Here is a 19,212-nt window from a genome sequence, read left to right on the forward strand (position 1 = left end):
AACTTGCAAAGTAGGGGAAATTGAGAGAGCAAAGTGACATTTCATTTTGAGGGGAAGCTGTTAGTTTCTGTTGGAAAAATTTTTGCCAACAGCAATTTGCCAACAGGGAAACAGCTGATCAAAAACAGCTGGTTGGCATTTACGCAAATCACAAAATTGAATTTGATGGTTTGGAAGATAAAAATTACAAAATGCGACTAATTAAACTTGTAAGAAATATGTAGTTATTTGTTTAATCAATAAATTGTGTCAGTATAACACTTTACGACGACTTTTCGTACGTTTTAAATTTTGCACTTTTGTATGTAAACAAAAATTATATCAGCTGTTCGTCTAACTTGCAAGTTTCTGCAAATTTTCTGTTCGCGTACTATTTTGGATATTTCTCTCTTGTGAGAGAACAGATGACATTTCGCCGGAATTTGGCAGTTGGTTGGTTTCTGCTCATGAACCAAAAATACAAGATCACCTAATCAAAGAAGCAAGAAAAAAGTATATTTCTGAGTGTTTTTGACATCTGCCTAAGAATGAAAACAAACAAAGAAAACGAAAAAGGCGCGGTGATTGAGTATTGGTATTTATTATAAAATATACAAAGTTAAGCTCGATGACAATTAGCAAAAAAAGTTCATAAAATATGGTTTTCATGATTGAAAGTGTTTTACAATCGCATATCATTACCACGGGTCGATTTTTCAATGCCAACGTTCTGGCCACAAACGTGCACCCACTTTTCACGCAAATTTACGCCTTTTGGCAAACCAAACATACGCACAAACTTGTTCCGATCACACAGCACTTTATTTTATATCATAAATATGTAATAAACCAAAATTTATAATTAAAATCGCTGCAGAAAACACATTCAATTGCTAAAAAAATCACTACGAAGAGGTAGAAGACTGTGTAAACAAAACCGAAAAACGTCAAAAACGCTACGAAAACTTTTTTCTGAAAATCGATTACAAATACAACGATGGCTGATTAGGTGATCTGTAGTCGTTGGTTCATGGTTTCTGCTGGAGATTTTAAACGAACGCACCTAGTATCGTCGATAGTTTGACAGCTCTACTTCCGGGATTAATTTAGAGAATTGAGGTTTACATGTAAAATATGAATATAGGTATTTATGTTATCCATATATAGAAATTGATACATATGTATGTTAAATGATAAATGTGTATGTACATATGAATGACTTTGGTTTAGTTTATTTTTAATTAGGTATATTTCACTAGAACCTCCCCTACAGAAAACGTCACAGGACCCACGAACAAATCTTTTTCGTACGCCTCTGAACATACAATTGTTTTTTGTTTATTTGTGAACTGGGATTGCACTGTTGTCGTGAAATATTAGCCAAAATTAAAGTGTGCGTTCACTGGCTTTTGGATAATCTGTCAACCAACTGAAATCCCCAAATGGTGCATTGATTGACCCTTTGACATGTCGGACAATAAGCGCCGCCGGTTCCGAAAACCCAAGGTATGTACGTTTCCAAAATAAAATGAAATTATTAAAAGTATTTTTTTTTTTAATTTCCGTCGCCAGCAACCAGATGACAAGCGCCCTATAATTCTAGCAAAACGCAATGTTGAAGAGGATTCTTCTGCTCGACGTAATGCGGATGTCGACGTGCAGCCCAAAATATTACTCAAGCCACGCGTTGACAATAAAGACGATACAGAAGTAGCCGAAGCATCTGCAAGTGCTGCACCACTGAAGACCATAATTGTTACTCGTAGCGAAGTGGCACACAGCCCAGGGTTAAGTGGTGTCAGCCCAGTTACTACGAAAGAGCAACTACAACAGCACACCCCTCAAACCAATGCTAATGCGAATGATACAAATACTACAACAGGGCAGATACTCGAGCCATTACCGCAAATGACACGTCCTGCCACTGTTATCTCTTCGACCGGTGTAATAAACGCAAGTACGCGCAAGTTGCTTGTGAAAGGAAATATCGATTTTCTAGTAGTAGGTGTGATTGGCACACAGGGAGTTGGTAAATCAACAGTTCTTAATTTGCTGGCTAGTGATGATGTAAATTATGATTATTACACGAAGCTTTTCTCTGAGGAAGATGGCTTCTTTCCAACCAAATTAAAGCCCCACAAATGTTCGGCTCGTTCGCGAACCGAGTCTACACATATGTACATCACTGCTGATCGGCTGATATTGCTTGATAGTCCGCCGGTGATGTGCAACTCCTATCGTAAAGACATGACCACCAACGAGCTGGATGATCTGAGACAAATTATAAGTTTCCTAACCATCTGCCATTTATTGATTGTTGTGCAGGATGACTACTTCAATATGAACTTCGTACGTTTACTGCAATTTGCCGAGCTTATGAAGCCAACACATGACAATAAGCCTTTCGTTAGTGACTACTTTCCCAATGTGCTGTTCGTAAAGAATCGCGCTAAGCGGCAGGATTTCGTGCCAAGCCAAAAAGAGCGCATGAATCGTATGCTGCGTGCGCTTTTTAAGGATTCCCAGCTGCGTATATATGTAGGACAAACTGCCGAGCAGCAAAAACAAAAGAAAACGCGCACATCAGAAGCTGAGCGGCAAGTAAATACTTTCTTGCTGCCGGAAGTTGATGGTACAAATTTAATAAAATTATTCAATTTAAATATTACTGCATCATTTACCTATTTATTTGCAGGAAATCATGATATTTCCACTTTTCACAAACCGTTGCGAGAACTCATTGAAGATTTTCGTTCGCTTGTGTTCATGACACCCCGCAATGAAATGTACACAGGCGCAAGCGAATTAACGGAAGCAATTTGGTTTGAGTTGCTGACGAAAGTTGCACAAGAAACCCAACAGTTCTTTAACACTTACGAGGAGATACAGCGGAAGCATTTGGAAGTGGGCAATGTTCAGAGTGGTCAGGGCAATAGTATTAAGGATACGCATGAAAATTGGCGAGAGCAATAAAAGTAAGAACATATTTGTTTTATTTTTACTATTTTATGGAAACTCTTCGTCGGCTTACAGCTGAAAAAAAATTAAACGATGAGGTCCTCAAGATATATATACATACATTAGTTGCGTTCCAGGTGTTTCACGATTTTCAGGTTTTACAGGATTTGCAGGATCAGCTTTTTTCTCCATTAATAAATCTTATGGAAGGTAAAAGGTGTAAAAACCTGCAAATCGTGAAGCATCTGGAATGCAACTATTGTGATACATACATATGTATATAGAAAATTATGAAGCTCTTGCCGTAATTTAGAAATCAACACGCTTTTCATCGTTTATTTGTTTAATTCAAAAACCAATCTATTGGTAATACCATTATGATATCCTATACACTATTTATAAACTGTTTGAAGTAGCGGCCGTCGTCGTAACTCCAGCGGTTTATAAGCATGTTGATAGACACTAGCCAAACGCCAATGCTCTGGGTAGCCGCCCTCTCCAGCACCACCGCCGAAACTACGAAACGGTGGCACCAACGTATCAATGTCATAATTTCGCTTGGCATAGGGATCACGCTGGCGCGGCACCACCAAAACTCGACTCGCATTATGACTCTCCAAGCTGCAGCCACTATCCGTGCTAATAAAATGACCGGCTGCATCATATTTCGGTATGCCTACTCGAAATGGTGGCGCTTTGCAGCCGACGCGCGGGGGCGCTGCATGATAACAGTGTGGTGGCTCAGGTGCCACTTTGTGACAGAGTATTGATCTCGCACGCCTTAAAAACCCTGCCGCACCATTATTGTGCTTCGAACGTCTACAGCCATGCTCGGGTAAGAGCGCTTCGCACGAACCTGCAATACCGCCGCCGCTGCCGCCAAGATATTTTTGACGCAGCGCGCGGTATCCCTCGTCGGCCAGTATATTTGGCGATGATTGATATTGCTTACACAGCCGATTTGTGGGCATTGCGCAATCGCGCGTCATGCTGCGCGCTCGTGGTGCACGTGCAACGCAGTCGTCTGTGCTACAAAGGCAGTCGGCGTCGCGTTCAGTTATACGACCGCCAAAGTCTGACTTGCGTTGCATTATGTCCTTATCGAAGAAGCCCGTTTCGCCGAGCGTGTTATTGAAAACTCCCGCCGAGCGGCCAAGATCTGTGGTTGTTTCATCGCGTGGCGTTTTTACATAATTAAAAACGGCCGGCCCAGCCGTGTCGTCGGAGCCATCTATGTGTGGCGGCGGTTGTGGCTCATCCGCCGGATTGGGGGCTCTATAATCCCAGCCTATAGCCAGATCCATAGCAGTCATCGGCTTAAGCTGCGGCTGAGCGGAAGTAATTGCGCGAGATAAGTCACCTTTGTAAGCTTTGGGCACAACGCCGCAAGTGCGCGGTCGAAACACCTTCATTTTCGTGCAATGTGTAGGGCCAGCATTATGTGTCTTAATGCCCACGCCCGTAGCAAAGGGCGCAATATCGAGCGCTAGGCCAGGATGATCGCCAGTCATTTGACGTTTGCGGAACGCCATGTCCACCACGCAATCGGGTAGCGGTTGATGGTCCAAGTTATCATGATGCATGCGCTTGGCCAATTCGAAATTGGCATACGCTGGAATGATTGGCGAAGGAGAGCGTTCATTCGGTTTGGCGGTAATTGACTTAAGCGGCATTTTTTGCTCAGTATTTTGTGCCGTAGCCGAATCTGGATTTTGATAGCCGAATTTCTTCTTAAAATATTCCAAACTTGGTCCAACGGAATCAGTTAAAGCAGCGGTTTGCGGCAATAACGATGTTTCCGGCTGCACTGGTGACATAAAGTCTTTTTGTGGTACAGTCAGCTCAGGCGGAATAGCGCGCGTTAGCAGAGGCGTGACAGTGGTGCTGACGGGTGAAGAGACACGCGTTAGAGGTAGCGGTATTTTACGCGTAAGCGTTACGTCCGGCTTTTCCGTCTGACAGAGATGGTCACCCAAATAGAGTTTGTCCAATGGCAGGTCGGGTTCAATATTGTTGTCGCGCTCGTACTTTTGTTGCAGCAGCTGATCCCGTGAAGGGTGTTGCGCTTCGTAGGGAGTAAAATCACCTGGTACGTACTCTAAATCGAAATACTTGGAAGAAATAGTAGGACAAATGATATTTATTTAGTCGGATTTTACAGTAAAGATTTACAAAATAGATACATGTACGAAAATAACTGAAATATTCTAAGGTGACTATGAAATGGCTAAGTTTTCGCAATCATCGTCGGTCTTCTTCTCGGAACTCTTCTTCGTAGGCATCTTTTGGTGACCGAAGAATAATGAATTAAGTGAAGAATGTTTGAAAACCAAAAAAAAAAATGTTTAATAAAAAATTAAAACAATAAAAATAAACAAAATTATTCCATGCTCACCTTTTTCTGTTTACCTTTGGCGCACTTTCCAATGCCTTGCTCACCTGCACTGAAGATACGTCTGATGGTTTCGCATTTGTCTTCACATTTCGGTGGCTCATCTTTTTTCTCACAAACAGGTTTCTTACGCGGGAAATTGCGCCATTTGTGTTTTCTAATTAGACACTCGTTGTACTCGTCGGCAAATTTGCGCGTTATTTTACGAGGTAGCTCAAAAGTGCTGCGGAAGTAGCCCCAAGGATTTGTGTCCGAACTAAAAACAAATCAATAAATAGACATTAAAAACACAAGTGCTGAAAAAAAAATTTACTGTTGGCCAAAGAGAGTTTTTAACCTGAGTCTGTCTGTATAGAATTTTTGGAAAGCTTAAAAAATTGGAATGAGACCAGATGGTCAACTTTAGTTTAGATTCTGCCCGAAGAAAAATTTAGTCATTCCATAGTGGGGGCCTAGAACTCACTGTCTTGGAGCAACGGGAGCAAACTACCTCACCGATGTACTAACAGTAGGCGAAGAACTTCAGCTGGGGCGAGAGACCCGCCGGCCAGTTCTAAACTATAGAACATCCGTGTGATCGGCGAGACCAGCAGGACGCGGTGGATGAAGCTACATACCTGCTAAAACACGGTACTCCGGATTGCCACGGGATGCCTTCTGATGTATCCACGCATCGGTCTCGATTAGACCAACTCTCGGCCTGTGAATGCCGTTTTGACACGTGGACGGGACAGAACTTCGTCTGCCTCGGGACACTCGCACCACCAGATGTGCCCAATGAGTGCGCGGGATGCGGAGAGTCACCACCGCCTGTCGCAGTCAAAAAGCTGGAGCAAAGCACTAATCACGACATATTCAACCCCTTCATCTGATATCCCTCGTCCTAGGTCCAGTCCCTATGAAAATGACAGTTACCTGGCCTAAACGTTTGATAAGATGAACGTCAACACACTAAGCCAGTCGATAACCTCGATGATGATGTTTAACGGGGGACAGGGACTAGTAGCGAAATATTCGCAACGCTACTGGCATCCTCTGATCAAAGAACGAAAAACCAAACCAATCACGTTGTGATAGCCGAAGGATATATTAAGTTCAAGCGTATAATTGCGAACTACAGAGGGAATAAGAAAAAAGGGGGAAAGGGAAGCAGACGTAACTGAAAGGATATCAGGTAAAAGAGCTTTTAGGGCATACTTATTGAGCATGTTTTTTGTGAACACGCTGCCTTTAAACTAGAGGGTTATAGGGTCACCCTATATACCAGCCCTAGGCAGCGGCCACACGGTGGGCGTATTTGCGTCGTATTCGCTTATACATACACCCTATGCACACATTGACATCAATTGCACGCACACATTGGCATCCATTGCACGCACACTACAAAAATGCTCTACCGAGACTGCCAACCTCTGCTATATACCTATAGGGTGATCTTTATCTATGTGTACATGTGTCTTGAAGTTCGGAATTACACGCTTATATAGGCTTAGGTTCAGCTCCAATCTAATTAGGTAAAACCTGCTTAAGCCATCCCGAGGTGAAACGAATTTTTAGAAACAACAATCCCAGAGATATCAAAGTGGCCTTCTGCAGCTTATATATTAGGATGACACTTAAAAATATCAAAATCTAAATTTGGAATTAGGCACTCCTTTATTTTGTTCTACGTACAAAATAAATACATCCAAAAAAATTTTAAAATAGTTTTTAGGAGTCGCTACCAGGGTTTGAAAAAATTTACTTTTTTTTCAAATCGCGAAAATTCGACAAAATTTTACCAGTTATAGCTCAGCTAGTTTTGGTTCGTTCTTGCTTCTCTCCTGCTCCCATTTTTTTTAAATTTATATTGAGCTTAAGACGTTATTCTTGAAAATTTTTGTGAAAATACAAAAATAAAAATAAAAATATTTCAAAATATGTAAATCGTTACTAGGCCAGAAAATAACAAACACAAAATATTAAACATTTTTCTTTAAGGAGCTAAGGAGCAAATGCATTTTTTTTAGCGCTTTGCCTCAGCTCCGCTCCAGATAAAATTCTTTGACCCTTAGCTCTTTGCTCCTTGGCACCGCTCCGATCCAAAGCACTGCTTTCCTCCGAAGTACCGATTGCTATTGATCGGACTTAACTGTTTAGTCATGAATGAAATCATATCCCGGGAAACACAAAAATAAAATTTCTCAAAAGTCTGTCCAAAGAAAAAAATTAAAAAAGCGTTTGAGCACAAAAAGTTCATATAACTTCTCCTATAATGAGTTTCTTGGTATTTTTTCAAGATAACTACATTTTTGTAAATCAGTGTTATAGAACTTAAAAAAATTTAAAAAAATACTGCACTTATTCTGAAAAAACTTAAGTTAGATTCTTTAGAGCTTAGTATTGCATGATAAATCGATTGGGCTATGTTATTGAATTTATATGAAGTGTTCAAGTTATCAGATTTACTTTTTTTTTCAAACACTGGGGGCGACCCGTAAGAAAATTAGTTTAACATTTTAAAATTTTTGTGAATATCTTTATTTTGCACGTATGTATAACAAAATAAGCGGAGGCCCAATAAAAAATTGATATGTTGATATTTTAAGGACCACCCTATTATATGTGCATNCGGAGGCCCAATAAAAAATTGATATGTTGATATTTTAAGGACCACCCTATATAATATATGTGCACACGTATATGCATGCTTTCTGATCTACGGACAAATTTGCGGCATCCATAAAGCAGCTTTTCAAACAAATTTAGTTTTAACTAGTTCCTGTTTTCGTTTAATAAATATTATTATTTTTTTTCTTTTTTATGCTAAATTTCTTTAAGGCATCCCTGTATTTTATAATCTAAATACTCACCGTACAGTATCCTGCAATAGATGCCCGCTTTTGTTGGCGATTGCCTTCGTAGGTCCCTTATGTGTACGCGGACGCGGTGGATACCACTTTGGCAGCTCCCAATTGCATAGACGTTTTGCGCTGTAAGCTTTCTCGAACTAGCAAAAATAAAATAAATAATAAATATCAGTTTGCGTTACTAAACATTGCAGGTCATTCATTTTTAGGGACATATTGTTGCAAATCCAACACAACCTGTTTCTATATAGTTGATGTCACATCCATTTTTTCCTAAATCTAATATTAATTCGTTAATTTATAACTTTTTAAGCCTTTAAGTGCCAAAGGCATACAATTGAACAAGACAAAATCTTGTAGGTATATACATATGTATGTATGTACATATGTATCTATGTACACAAATAAATGGGCGTTTTGTTGCAGTTGTGAAAACACTAGCGGGCAACCCCTAGCGCTAAAAAAACTTTAATAAATAAAAAATGCGGATTGTATATGCTTCATAAACACCCTAGCGTCAGTACTCGTAGTACTTGCAACATCGGTTGAGAATTGAACGCTACTTACATATAGTATGTACATACATATGTATGTACATTAGACTGCATCACCAAAAAAAGTTGCGGGTTTTCCGCCGGGATTACAAAATTTATTATATTTTAAGACGTCCACCAAAATATTTCGGAAAAATATTAAGATTTACATAAGTGAGCTGGACCGATTTGAAAATGGATTTTTTTTAAAGAACTTTTTGAAAAAAGTCTCCTCAAATAACGAAACGGCTTAAGCTTAAATAATTTACATAGAAATATTTAGAAATATTTTCAACGGAATAGTAAGAATGACATTTTTGATTTTTTTTTTTACTTTTTTCAAAGATTGATTTACGAAAAACTTGAATAACTGGGCCGAAACTATTTTGATTTAGACTTATGGGATCTCAGTAGAAAGGCATTTTCACACTGTTTTTATTTCTGTCCAAAAAAAGACATTCGTGTCCCAATTTTGTTTTTTTTTTCAAATGCCAACACATCTTCAAATGACGTTCGTTCATCTTTCGTCCTTTGAATGAATTTATTAGCAAAGAAATAAAGAGGGTGAGAAAATACCTTTTTAATGACACCTCCCAAGTCTAAATCGGAAGAGTTTAGGTTCAGTTATTCAAGGTTTCCTATACCAATCTTTGAAAAATGTTAAAAAACAGCATCAAAAATCTCATCATTACGATTCCGTTCAAATATTTTTTTAAATTTTTTTAATATTTTTAGGCAAATTTTTTAAGCTTAAACCGCTTTGTCATTTGAGGGGATTTAAAAAAAAAATATTTAAGAAACTATTTTTATTCATAAAAAACTCCATTTTTAGAGGTATTTTCAAACCGGTCCAGCTCACTTAAATCTTAATATTTTTCCGAAGTATTTTGGGGGACGTCTTAAAATATAATAGGTTTTATAATTCCAATGGAAAAATAGTACCGATTTTTTTTTGTATGGGGAGTGATGCAGTCTAATGTACATACATGCATGATGCATTATATCAGTCTGATAGCGCAGCATAGATTGGCATAGACGGCAATTACATGGTGTAATTTTTATATGACATATGTATACAGAGATTTCGAAATTTATTCGCCTAATACCGTTATAATCCTTGTTTGCTTTTCTAAAAAAACAACAGGAGCTTAAACATTTGTAAACATTTTCCTTTTTTTAACAAGTGCAAGATGAAAGACTGGATAGTTTCTACAGCTATGTCATTTATCACCACTAAATCCAATTGGAAAATATTAATTTTGGTGGATAAAAGTTAGAAACGCTGTTGGAAGAGTTGGTTTTGGAAAGCATTTACTGTGTTTTTTTCGATTTTCCTGAATTCTAAACTATTTGGTGTCGCAGACAGGTCAGTCATATCTCCAACACATCAAAGTGCAGGTTAATTCCTGTCGCAGGCAGATATAGGAAGGAGGACAGCGCGACGGGAAGAGCCATCACACTAAACTGGCACGTAGCCTCAAGGATGGTGACTAAAGAATCTGTGAAATTTTGTTTAGCCTCTTTTGACGGCTTTAAGTCATCGGACCCCGATGCTGTGTATCCGAGAATGCCAAAGTGTGGAAGATACAGACTTATAGGTGCTCTAATAAGAGTGTTTAGGGCCTATCTTTCATTTGGCCAGGTTCCCACTCTTGGGAGGAAAGTCGCGGTAGATAGTCTTCATTCCCAAACCAGGAAAGGAAGATCATGTGCTGGCAAAAAGGTTCAGGCCAATCGGTCTGACATCCTCTGTCGAAAACTACATATGTATGTAAGATCAAGGGTTTTGGTGAACAGCACCCTTAGTTTTCGTCAACTTGCATACCAAAGTGGAAAGTACTGTGAAATAGCTCAACCTGACCTTTTAACCAAGATCGAAGTAGGGCTGGAAGCAGTTGAGTACACAATTGAACTATGTGCTCATAAGATGGATTCACTTCATGTTATCTAGAATATTGCTGACTGTGGGTGACGAAGCCTTTGTACCATGTCCTCAGGGATCTGTGGTGTTTGATAGTGGACTCCCTATCAACCTATGGTGGCGTAGAGCCGGGTCAAAACTACGGTTACTATGTTAAACGGGTTACAAAGTAGCGTGTGTACAGGCATTACGGCGACATGAGTACAAAGTCAGTGCCGGCTCTTAATGCTTTGATGGATTTGCCACCTTTTGGATTTAGCGATCCAAGAGGTGGCAATGAAAACGATATGTCGACTGCACTTTTCTGGATTGCGGCACAACGATCACAGTTCCGGGCACATGGAGATGTTTAGAATTTTGTCAGAGCAATATCCTTTGTTTTTGGCAGCTAAGGACAAACTGAGAACTGGTGTCTTCTTTGGAGGAAAGTACATCGTTAGATTTCCAACAAGTCAGCAATGGTAAGATCCAGTCACTCTCTTGGGAAGCTTGGTGTAAACTTTCTATACCGACAACTCCAAGACTGAAAATAGTACCGGAGATGGATGACATATGGACCGTACTTTCAGATGCTTTACTGCTTTGTGTGCAATGGCGACGCTCCTTCAATCGGCAGTCTATGCAAAACGAAATGTGACAGACTGGATAATTTGCGAAGGGTGGTGCGAACACAAAATCAGGGTCTGCAGTGACAGCCAAGCTGCGTGTCGCGAATCTTTTCACCGAAGAGTATGCGAAAGTGGATCACGCATTTTATATTTTTATGTGTTTAAATGCTTGGCCGAACTTGTGCTCCAATTTGTGATGTGTTCCTGGATGTTGAGAAACTTTTTCTCTCAAAAAATCCCATCGCCGAAGGTGCGGCCGCTTTTATAAAACAAGCCAAAATTCCACATTGGTCGGACCAGGAATGGAACCTTTGTCCTGCCGTGTGGTAGTGCGCACCTATATCCCCTCGACCACGGCGGTCGTCTTACTTACGCCTCCGTAATGTTCGTGCAGTCCACTATGTAATTTTTATTTGGTATTCCTTACATAACGTGGCAGGGCAATATATCTTGTAAAAGATACTTGCTTCGAGGGAGGGAGAAATTCTTTGAAAGTTACTCTTGCACCCTGTATTTTTAGGAAGTTTGTCTAGCTCCTGAGCTCGTTTCGAGGAAATACTGAAGAAGTCATCTTGCTTTTTCAGTTTTTAATTATCTATTGATTGAGATGACAGCGACTAAGATCTTAGAGAAATCTCTCCCTTCAATTAAAAATGAAGTCTTCGCATCAGGTACAATAATTTAGATTGGGAGTTGAGGTAAAGTTTCAAGGAGCGATCTATCAACACGATTGCAGGGTGTCAGACGACAGTCGGGTCTACGTAACCGGAACGACCCAGATTTATATCTGGCCAAGGACTGTCACTCCAGCAACACTCCCCAAAAACCCTTTGGGAAACTTTTATGCTGCTACAACAACAACGACAACTAAAAAACCTGTTTTACTTTGGTCCGCCACCCAAAAAGCGATGAGTCGTGTGAAAATTTCGCATTTTTCCCTCTCCCTCAAAAAAGCGGGCCGTACCATCAAAACATTTTCAATCAACATATGCAAATCTAGAAAAAGTTGACAAATTTTCGACCGCTCTCTACTGGAAACATACGCAATGGGAATTTCTGGTGGGCATACACCGTCAACGGCCAGTTGCCACTTGTCAACACCAGCAATGATTGAGCATAACCAACACAAAACACGCGCTTTGATGGCCAAGGAGGCTGTGTTGAGTAGTAAATGGCATGAAACCACAAGCAACGGCACGTGCAGGCGAAAAAAATCATACAACATACTTCACACAGTGTTATTGTAATTAAATTTACACGGCAATTACATCGACTTAGCTGGCAACAACAAAGCAACTTGTATAGAAAAGTATGGTGATAGAACGTGGATTGGNGTAGTAAATGGCATGAAACCACAAGCAACGGCACGTGCAGGCGAAAAAAAATCATACAACATACTTCACACAGTGTTATTGTAATTAAATTTACACGGCAATTACATCGACTTAGCTGGCAACAATAATGCAACTTGTATAGAAAAGTATGGTGATACAACGTGGATTGATGAAATTTGTTGGAGGAATTGTCGTGTTGGGTTAATCTGCGTCAAATGGCTTAAGTAGGCAAGGAAGATAACTTGTTCGATTACTACTTTTATGTCGAATTTTTCAACTGTATATATTCTTGCACAAGTGTCATTGGTTCAAGTGTTAAATACAAATTGATTTTAAACTCAATTAGCAAATGCAAAAAAAAAAAATATCTTTTTGCATGGCCTAACGCCTCGCATTTTTGCAATGGGAAGGGAATACTATAGCAACAGTAGCTTGTATGCTGCTTGAGCTGTAAAGAGATGTATGCAGTACTGAAGCGTCGGTAAGAACAGTGGTGTGAAGTTGATTAAGCGCATGACAAAATCTTAGAGGCAGTGTCACACGATTTGTACCTACATTTGTAAATTTTTTATATTCAGCTATTGGTGCAAAATGAAAAAAAAGAAAGGGAAGACAATTTTTTTGTAGTCACACGATTGGTACAATACAGCGAACTTCTATTGAAACTTTTGAAAAAATTGTTTTTCGTGATTGGAATAAAGAAAAATATTTGTGAATTCACACGATTGGGATAAAATTTGAACCAAATTTTGGGCAAATGCCCAATGATGTGACACTGCCTTTAGAGGTGTAACAAATGCAGCTTACAAAACTCATAGCCGAATAAAGAGCTGAAAGCCTAAAAAGCTCGTAACGCCTAAAAACACTTCGTGTGGAAGGAAGCAAAGCCGAATTTGAACGCAGCCGACACTAAACTAGCTTTTTGAGTGCGTGGAAACCCTAAGAAGCTTCGAATTCATATCAATTAGGGTGCAAAGGACTGCAGTAAACTTTTTCTTCACACAGCTTTGGAAAATAATGAATGAAATAATATATTAAAAGCAACCTTACCCCCTATTATGAATTCGTACGATGCACGAGGGTTAGTTCACTGCCTTAGCATCTTTCAAAAATCTGATATTCTGACGACAATAAAAGAGGTCCCCAAGTGTACTCCTCAAATTAGTATGGGTACTCCTGCAAATTTTCGTCAACGTACAGTGAGATAGTATTTTTTTCAAACAAATTCTGAAAGGAACTGGACTCTGAGCAAAAGATATCACCTATCTATTTCAAAGTAACTCGCTGAATTTAAGGGCACTGTTAGTAAAAGGTATGGCTATTACGTGATGAGCTGTTTTACTGGCTTTCTGTAATTTATATCGGTAGTCTACCTACAGTTGTCTGTTACCCCTACAATTTCACTGACCCTTTATTGCCAAATTTTAGGTAAATGAAATATCAATTAATTTACTGAAGCTTACAATGTATAAATCGGGAGTTTACGCAAGTGCCCCCATATAATTCAAATACTGCTAAAGATTCCGAAGAGGAAGATTCATAGTTAGTCGTGGGGTGAACATAAATTACGCTTGTTAACACGATCGATACTCATTAAGAAAGCCTATGCTTTGATGTTTGAGCAAAGCATATATATGCAGGGCCTTTACTTTGTAGGAAAAAAGTAAAAGCGTCATCCTAAAATTATATGAAACTCACGTCCTGAATTTTTATAATTCTCAACCACAAAATTTTCTACTTGCAAAGTGAAAAATGCTTTCAAAAAATTTATTTTCTGCCTACACCATTTCCAATCACCATTCAACACTGTGCACCACTATCACCGCCAAAGCACGCACATATCGATGATTTTTATACGCATACCCGAGGGTGTCATTTATCACATTTTATGCGTGGATTATGTAGTCAAGAAGCTACACCCGCCCGCGTGCACTGCCGAAAATTGCAACAATGATCAAATGAGGAAGGGTGTTGTCACACCCCCTTGACAGCATCATTACACCCCAAACAGGAATTAAAAAATTGTGGAACAGAACAAAAGGCTAACAGACAGTTGAAGGTAAAGTCAGCGCGGCGTGCACGTGTGTGTAGCCACAGACCTGGGGGGAGAAGGGCGCAAGGACTAGTGCAATTGTACTAGCACATGCACGTCAAAGCAGATTGAAGCTTAAGGTGGTATGTAGCATACAAGCTTCCGAAAAGATTTTTCAAATAAAAAAGGATGTGTACAACTTACTTGCAACTAATTTCACGCCAATCTGCACTATCACAATTTTTTCCTGTTTTCTTTATCTTTTTTTAACAATTTTATTTTTGTATTTTTGCCAAAAGTCTGCACACGCTTACACTTTTATGAATATATACACGTGGAGTTGCAAAAAAATAAAACAGATGTCCAATCAATTGTAAGTAAATTAGTGTAATGTCTAATCAATTAATTGCCTCAACTCTCGTATCTTTGATATCACAACAATAATGCTGCGGATGTATTATCGCTCCCGTGTGGCGGCGCCGTTATCGTACGGACGTTTAAATTCGCACTGAATTTTTTCACTTCCTGCAGTGGGTCTATGTACAATCGGAGTTAGGTTATGTGTGGGAAAAAGGATGTCATTAAACTCTGTTTTGATGCGCAAAAACGAAGGATATGTATTTACATATGTATGTGTGTAGGTGTTTGTGTTTTATACATAGTAATGCTAATAAAACTGCGCGTTGTTAAGCAAATTCGTTACTATGTACAAATAAACATAAATTGTCTATTTTTTTTTGCAAAAAAAAAAATACTTTAAACGTAATCCACAAACAGGGACCATAAAAAATTATGATGCAAAAAATGCAAATAAAATAACATAAAATTAAAAAAATTAAGTCAAATAAAAAGAAATAAAAATTCTTAAATTTACTACATTTCATTAATCTGTTGAAAAATATTAAAAAATAAAAAGTATCGGTCAGTTTTGTCTTTGGAAACTTTTACTTCATACATAATTACTTTACACCAGTCAAAACTTTAAATGTTTTTTAGTATTTCTTCTATTAAGATTATATCAACGTAATTTTTCTGGAAAACGAAAGTGTATAGATCATACACATTTTACAAATTAACCGCTGGTTTCACCAGCATTTAAATGGAAAGTGATTTTTTATTTTCTGTCAATTTCCATACAAAGTTAAAAACATTAAAATCACTTTTAACTTACATATACATAATTAAGAAATCGTTAGGTATTTTTTTTAATGCATTGCATACATTAGTTATCGTAAAAACTATCTTTTGCTGTTGTATGAGTTCCGACGACATGGTTCTAATTCATAATTGATCACATGATGGAGTAAAATGTCACATCAGCCACAATGGAATGATCCTTAAATTAAATATAAACAAAATAAAAGTTACAAAATAAAACAAAAAAAATATGTAATAATAAAAATTATACTAAATTAAACGATAAAATAAAATATAATAAAATAAAGTACAATAAAAAATATTAAATTACATAAAATAAAATAGAACAAAACAAACTAAAAGAAATAAATAAAAAAAAACTTTTGAAATTGAATTAACCCTTTCTGGACTGTAAGCCTATAAAAAAAATGTATAAGACGATTTGCGATTTGCTTTTTGAAGCCGATAAAAGAATTATGAGTATTCCTAATCAATTATAAAGAAACAACAGTTTTTTTAAATTCAATTGTCTAAAATTGTTTTCCTCTAAAATTTGTTCTCCGTAAAGCTTTTATTCTTGTGTTCAGTATATAAGTATGTATGTAGTTCTATTCTGCTTTTGTTGAAAATATTGCTACTAAGAAATATTTTTTAATTCTAAAACCATATTTTTTTAAAACAATTTTTTTTTTCAAATTTATTTTAATTACCTTCCTTCAATAGTTTTCTTTCTTTAAAAACCTTTTTTCTAAAAATGATACCTTTTCAGATGTTTTTTCTGAAAATTACCCTTTCCTTATAAACATTTTTTTCTACAGACTTGTTTTTTTCTCTAAATAATTTTTTTTCTATTTGTTGGCAAATTTATTAATGTCTATTTTTTAAATCTTATACTAAAAAATCTAAGTAAAAATTAAGCAAATTAGAAAAAAATAAGTTTTCCACTAAATTTCTTAATAAGCGGAATACTTCTTGGGGAAAAATGCTTGCCTTACTCCTGACCTTTGAATGAACGGAAAACGCAAAAAAAAACAAATTAAATTAAAATGAAAATAAAAAGTAAAATAAAAAAATTAAATTAAATAAAAACAAAACCAAAATATAAAATATCAAGTAATTTTTACGCAAAAAAAAAAACCGACTTCAATTCTAATACAAAAATTTAAGATTACCGTTAATCTCTACATGATCCAATGATCGGATTTAAACTACATTAGAATGGGACCAGCTGTGTAAACAACAACAAGTTTAAAGTTAATTAAATTGCGTAAGCTTCGTATGTAAATTAATAAACCATTTTAATTAAATAAACAAAAAATATTGTCAAAATCTTATTTGTATCGGTGAAAAAATTTTTATCACCCTGTTTTTTGCTTACAGCTATTTATAGCACTATCTGTTAGCCTACTTTTGTCAAAAAATCATGCATGTAAATATGTACATACATATGTACATAGTATGTATATCAACATATGCAACCTGGCGCGCGGAAGAAAGCCACAAAAACTGGTCGCCTTTGGGTTGTCCGTGACGTTGAAATGACAATTAACGGTAAAAATACCACTACTGATTGTTGAAATCTCAATTGGCACACAAGATTAGTTTACCGCCTACAGAACAACTAGGCGACAAAAAAAAATAGAGCAAAGCAATCAGAAATCGGTTCGATCTTTCGTAAAGTTAGAAAGTTAAAATACTCCTATTTGGGCCAGTTTCAAAACCAAACCCAAAACTAGTACTTTTAAGAAATTGTCCAAAGTTTTTATTGCAAGGTATTTGCAAAAGTATTAACAATGTACATATATATGTATGTCACGAGCTACTTCATAAAGGAATTCTATTATTTTCGTGACATTTGTTATTTCGCGAAATTTTTTTTTCGTGAAAGTAAAACGTAAGTTCTATTTTGAGGTAGGTAAGGCCAGTAAGGATTAATTAATTATACGCAGACTGTTAAAATTGCAAATTGCAGGAATATTTTAGTAATGATCTATTCCACTTTTCTTCATGCCAAAAGAAATTTCACACAGTGCCGCCAACATGATCGGAATTCAAAGCATATAAGCGCAGTCTATGATAACTTCCGAAAATGCTGACCAGGGCTAAAGTTCAACAGAGAATCAACAACTCCCAAGCAACGGTGGTTACTAAAGAATTTCCTTAGACGTGTTGGTATTTTTAATTTTCAAAATTCGTCTGCATCCACTGGGCAAGGAAACTTCGCTTCCCTTACATATGTACATACATATCTACATATTAACCACTTTTCGCCCAATTTCACTTATTTTAAATCAAACGAAAATACCTGATTAGCACTAAAATGATACGCCATTATGTATGTAGGTTGGTATGAATGTGCTGCACCGTAAGGGGTGGTTAGAAAAATTAAAACTAATTTATTTTACTTAAACTTTGCTGCTATGTATGTGCGTCTGAATTTTTTTTCCTAATCAAATTTTTTATTGACAAATTTTCGTCATTTGTTTTGCTTTTTTTATTATTGTTTTTTGTTTCTCACTTGCTCTAGAGTTGCTAAACAAATTTCTTTACACTAAATGCAGTTTGTTTGCTCACTAATTTCCACTTTAAATTGTATGTATAATAGGGAAAAACAATTGATAGAAATACCAGGACAACGTGCAGGAAGTCGTGGTTTCTCACAAGGTGTGAGCAAATAAATGAGGTTGCCATGACCCTGGCTGCAAATGCATGTTTGCTGGAATGTTTGTGGACGACATTGAACTTTCGGAGTAAACTTTATGTAGTTAGGATATTCCCTGAAACTCGAAGAAACTTGAAACTACATAGAAAATAGTAGATATTTAAGGTAGCTGAAGCTCTGTATTGATACCCGATTACGGTATTCAAAGACCAAGAGATAGTGAATTTACAATGCTTGTCTATAAATGCGATTTAATACCAGTCTGCAAAACGTCACATACAATGAATGTCCAAGGTATTGCTGGCTCTTGTCCGTAAACTCGAGGAGATGCCTTCTGTAGTGTCCAGGAGCCACATAGCTTTCATTGCGCATTTGTTAATGTCATTTCGATACTGGCATCCAAGTAGAAATCACTTGTAGTCAGTTGCTATATAAATAGTGTTCTTGCGACATTGGAAGTTATTTCTTAGCTGCCTTAAGTTAAGCACTAGATAATTGGGCAGCTTCGTCTAGTGATTTCGAAGACTATTACTCCCAAATACTCCAAGGGCCGCTTCATCGGATTTTGTCATTGTCGCGCACTACAATCCTCCATATTTAGACGCATTCTCGCTAGAAATCCCGCTCCGCTGGGTTACTTGAGGGATGAGGCAGGTCACTGAACTATGAGTAGCGAGGAGTCACTTAGCTTGCTCTAGGATACTCACTTTCCTTCCATTCCTCCCCCGAAGGAAATTTCCTTAAGAGCAGTTTGTGGAGACTGCGCTGTTTTTCCGAACTTCTGGATGACTTCCGCCTGACGTGGGC

The 19,212-nt window shown here is 37.5% G+C and overlaps 3 protein-coding genes across 3 annotated transcripts; 1 reads left to right on the forward strand and 2 right to left on the reverse strand.

The window, feature by feature from the left end:
• The first annotated feature begins 1,197 nt into the window (after nucleotides 1-1,197).
• LOC108362260 (protein SMG9) lies at nucleotides 1,198-2,954 on the forward strand. The gene is made up of 3 exons (XM_017615169.1): nucleotides 1,198-1,485; nucleotides 1,552-2,611; nucleotides 2,675-2,954. Exons 1-3 carry the CDS (start codon nucleotides 1,447-1,449, stop codon nucleotides 2,950-2,952), a joined length of 1,377 nt encoding a protein of 458 aa, XP_017470658.1. The 5' UTR covers nucleotides 1,198-1,446; the 3' UTR covers nucleotides 2,953-2,954.
• A 214-nt stretch (nucleotides 2,955-3,168) lies between these two features.
• On the reverse strand, nucleotides 3,169-5,287 carry LOC108362259 (uncharacterized). Its single transcript, XM_017615168.1, has one exon. It carries the CDS (start codon nucleotides 4,752-4,754, stop codon nucleotides 3,330-3,332), a length of 1,425 nt encoding a protein of 474 aa, XP_017470657.1. The 5' UTR covers nucleotides 4,755-5,287; the 3' UTR covers nucleotides 3,169-3,329.
• On the reverse strand, nucleotides 5,279-18,075 carry LOC108362261 (protein Flattop homolog). The gene is made up of 3 exons (XM_017615171.1): nucleotides 18,049-18,075; nucleotides 8,182-8,318; nucleotides 5,279-5,585 (listed from the first exon to the last, which is right to left on the reverse strand). Exons 1-3 carry the CDS (start codon nucleotides 18,073-18,075, stop codon nucleotides 5,318-5,320), a joined length of 432 nt encoding a protein of 143 aa, XP_017470660.1. The 3' UTR covers nucleotides 5,279-5,317.
• Nucleotides 18,076-19,212: the final 1,137 nt, after the last annotated feature.

Source organism: Rhagoletis zephyria, unplaced genomic scaffold (genome assembly GCF_001687245.7).
Source record: "Rhagoletis zephyria isolate East Lansing unplaced genomic scaffold, Rhagoletis_zephyria_1.1 Rzeph_scaffold_00972, whole genome shotgun sequence".
Classification (NCBI taxonomy): domain Eukaryota; kingdom Metazoa; phylum Arthropoda; class Insecta; order Diptera; family Tephritidae; genus Rhagoletis; species Rhagoletis zephyria.

What these genes read in the sequence shown, in the direction of transcription:
- LOC108362260 (XM_017615169.1), top strand. Translation starts at nt 1,447, where the DNA reads ATGTCGGACAATAAGCGCCGCCGGTTCCGAAAACCCAAG. An exon ending in GCCGGTTCCGAAAACCCAAG is followed by an intron (nt 1,486 to 1,551) that starts GTATGTACGTTT and finishes TTCCGTCGCCAG; the next exon opens with CAACCAGATGACAAGCGCCC. An exon ending in CTTGCTGCCGGAAGTTGATG is followed by an intron (nt 2,612 to 2,674) that starts GTACAAATTTAA and finishes ATTTATTTGCAG; the next exon opens with GAAATCATGATATTTCCACT.
- LOC108362259 (XM_017615168.1), bottom strand. Translation starts at nt 4,754, where the DNA reads ATGTCACCAGTGCAGCCGGAAACATCGTTATTGCCGCAAACCGCTGCT.
- LOC108362261 (XM_017615171.1), bottom strand. Translation starts at nt 18,075, where the DNA reads ATGGCGTATCATTTTAGTGCTAATCAG. An exon ending in ATCATTTTAGTGCTAATCAG is followed by an intron (nt 8,319 to 18,048) that starts GTATTTTCGTTT and finishes TATTTTTGCTAG; the next exon opens with TTCGAGAAAGCTTACAGCGC. An exon ending in CTATTGCAGGATACTGTACG is followed by an intron (nt 5,586 to 8,181) that starts GTGAGTATTTAG and finishes ATTTGTTTTTAG; the next exon opens with TTCGGACACAAATCCTTGGG.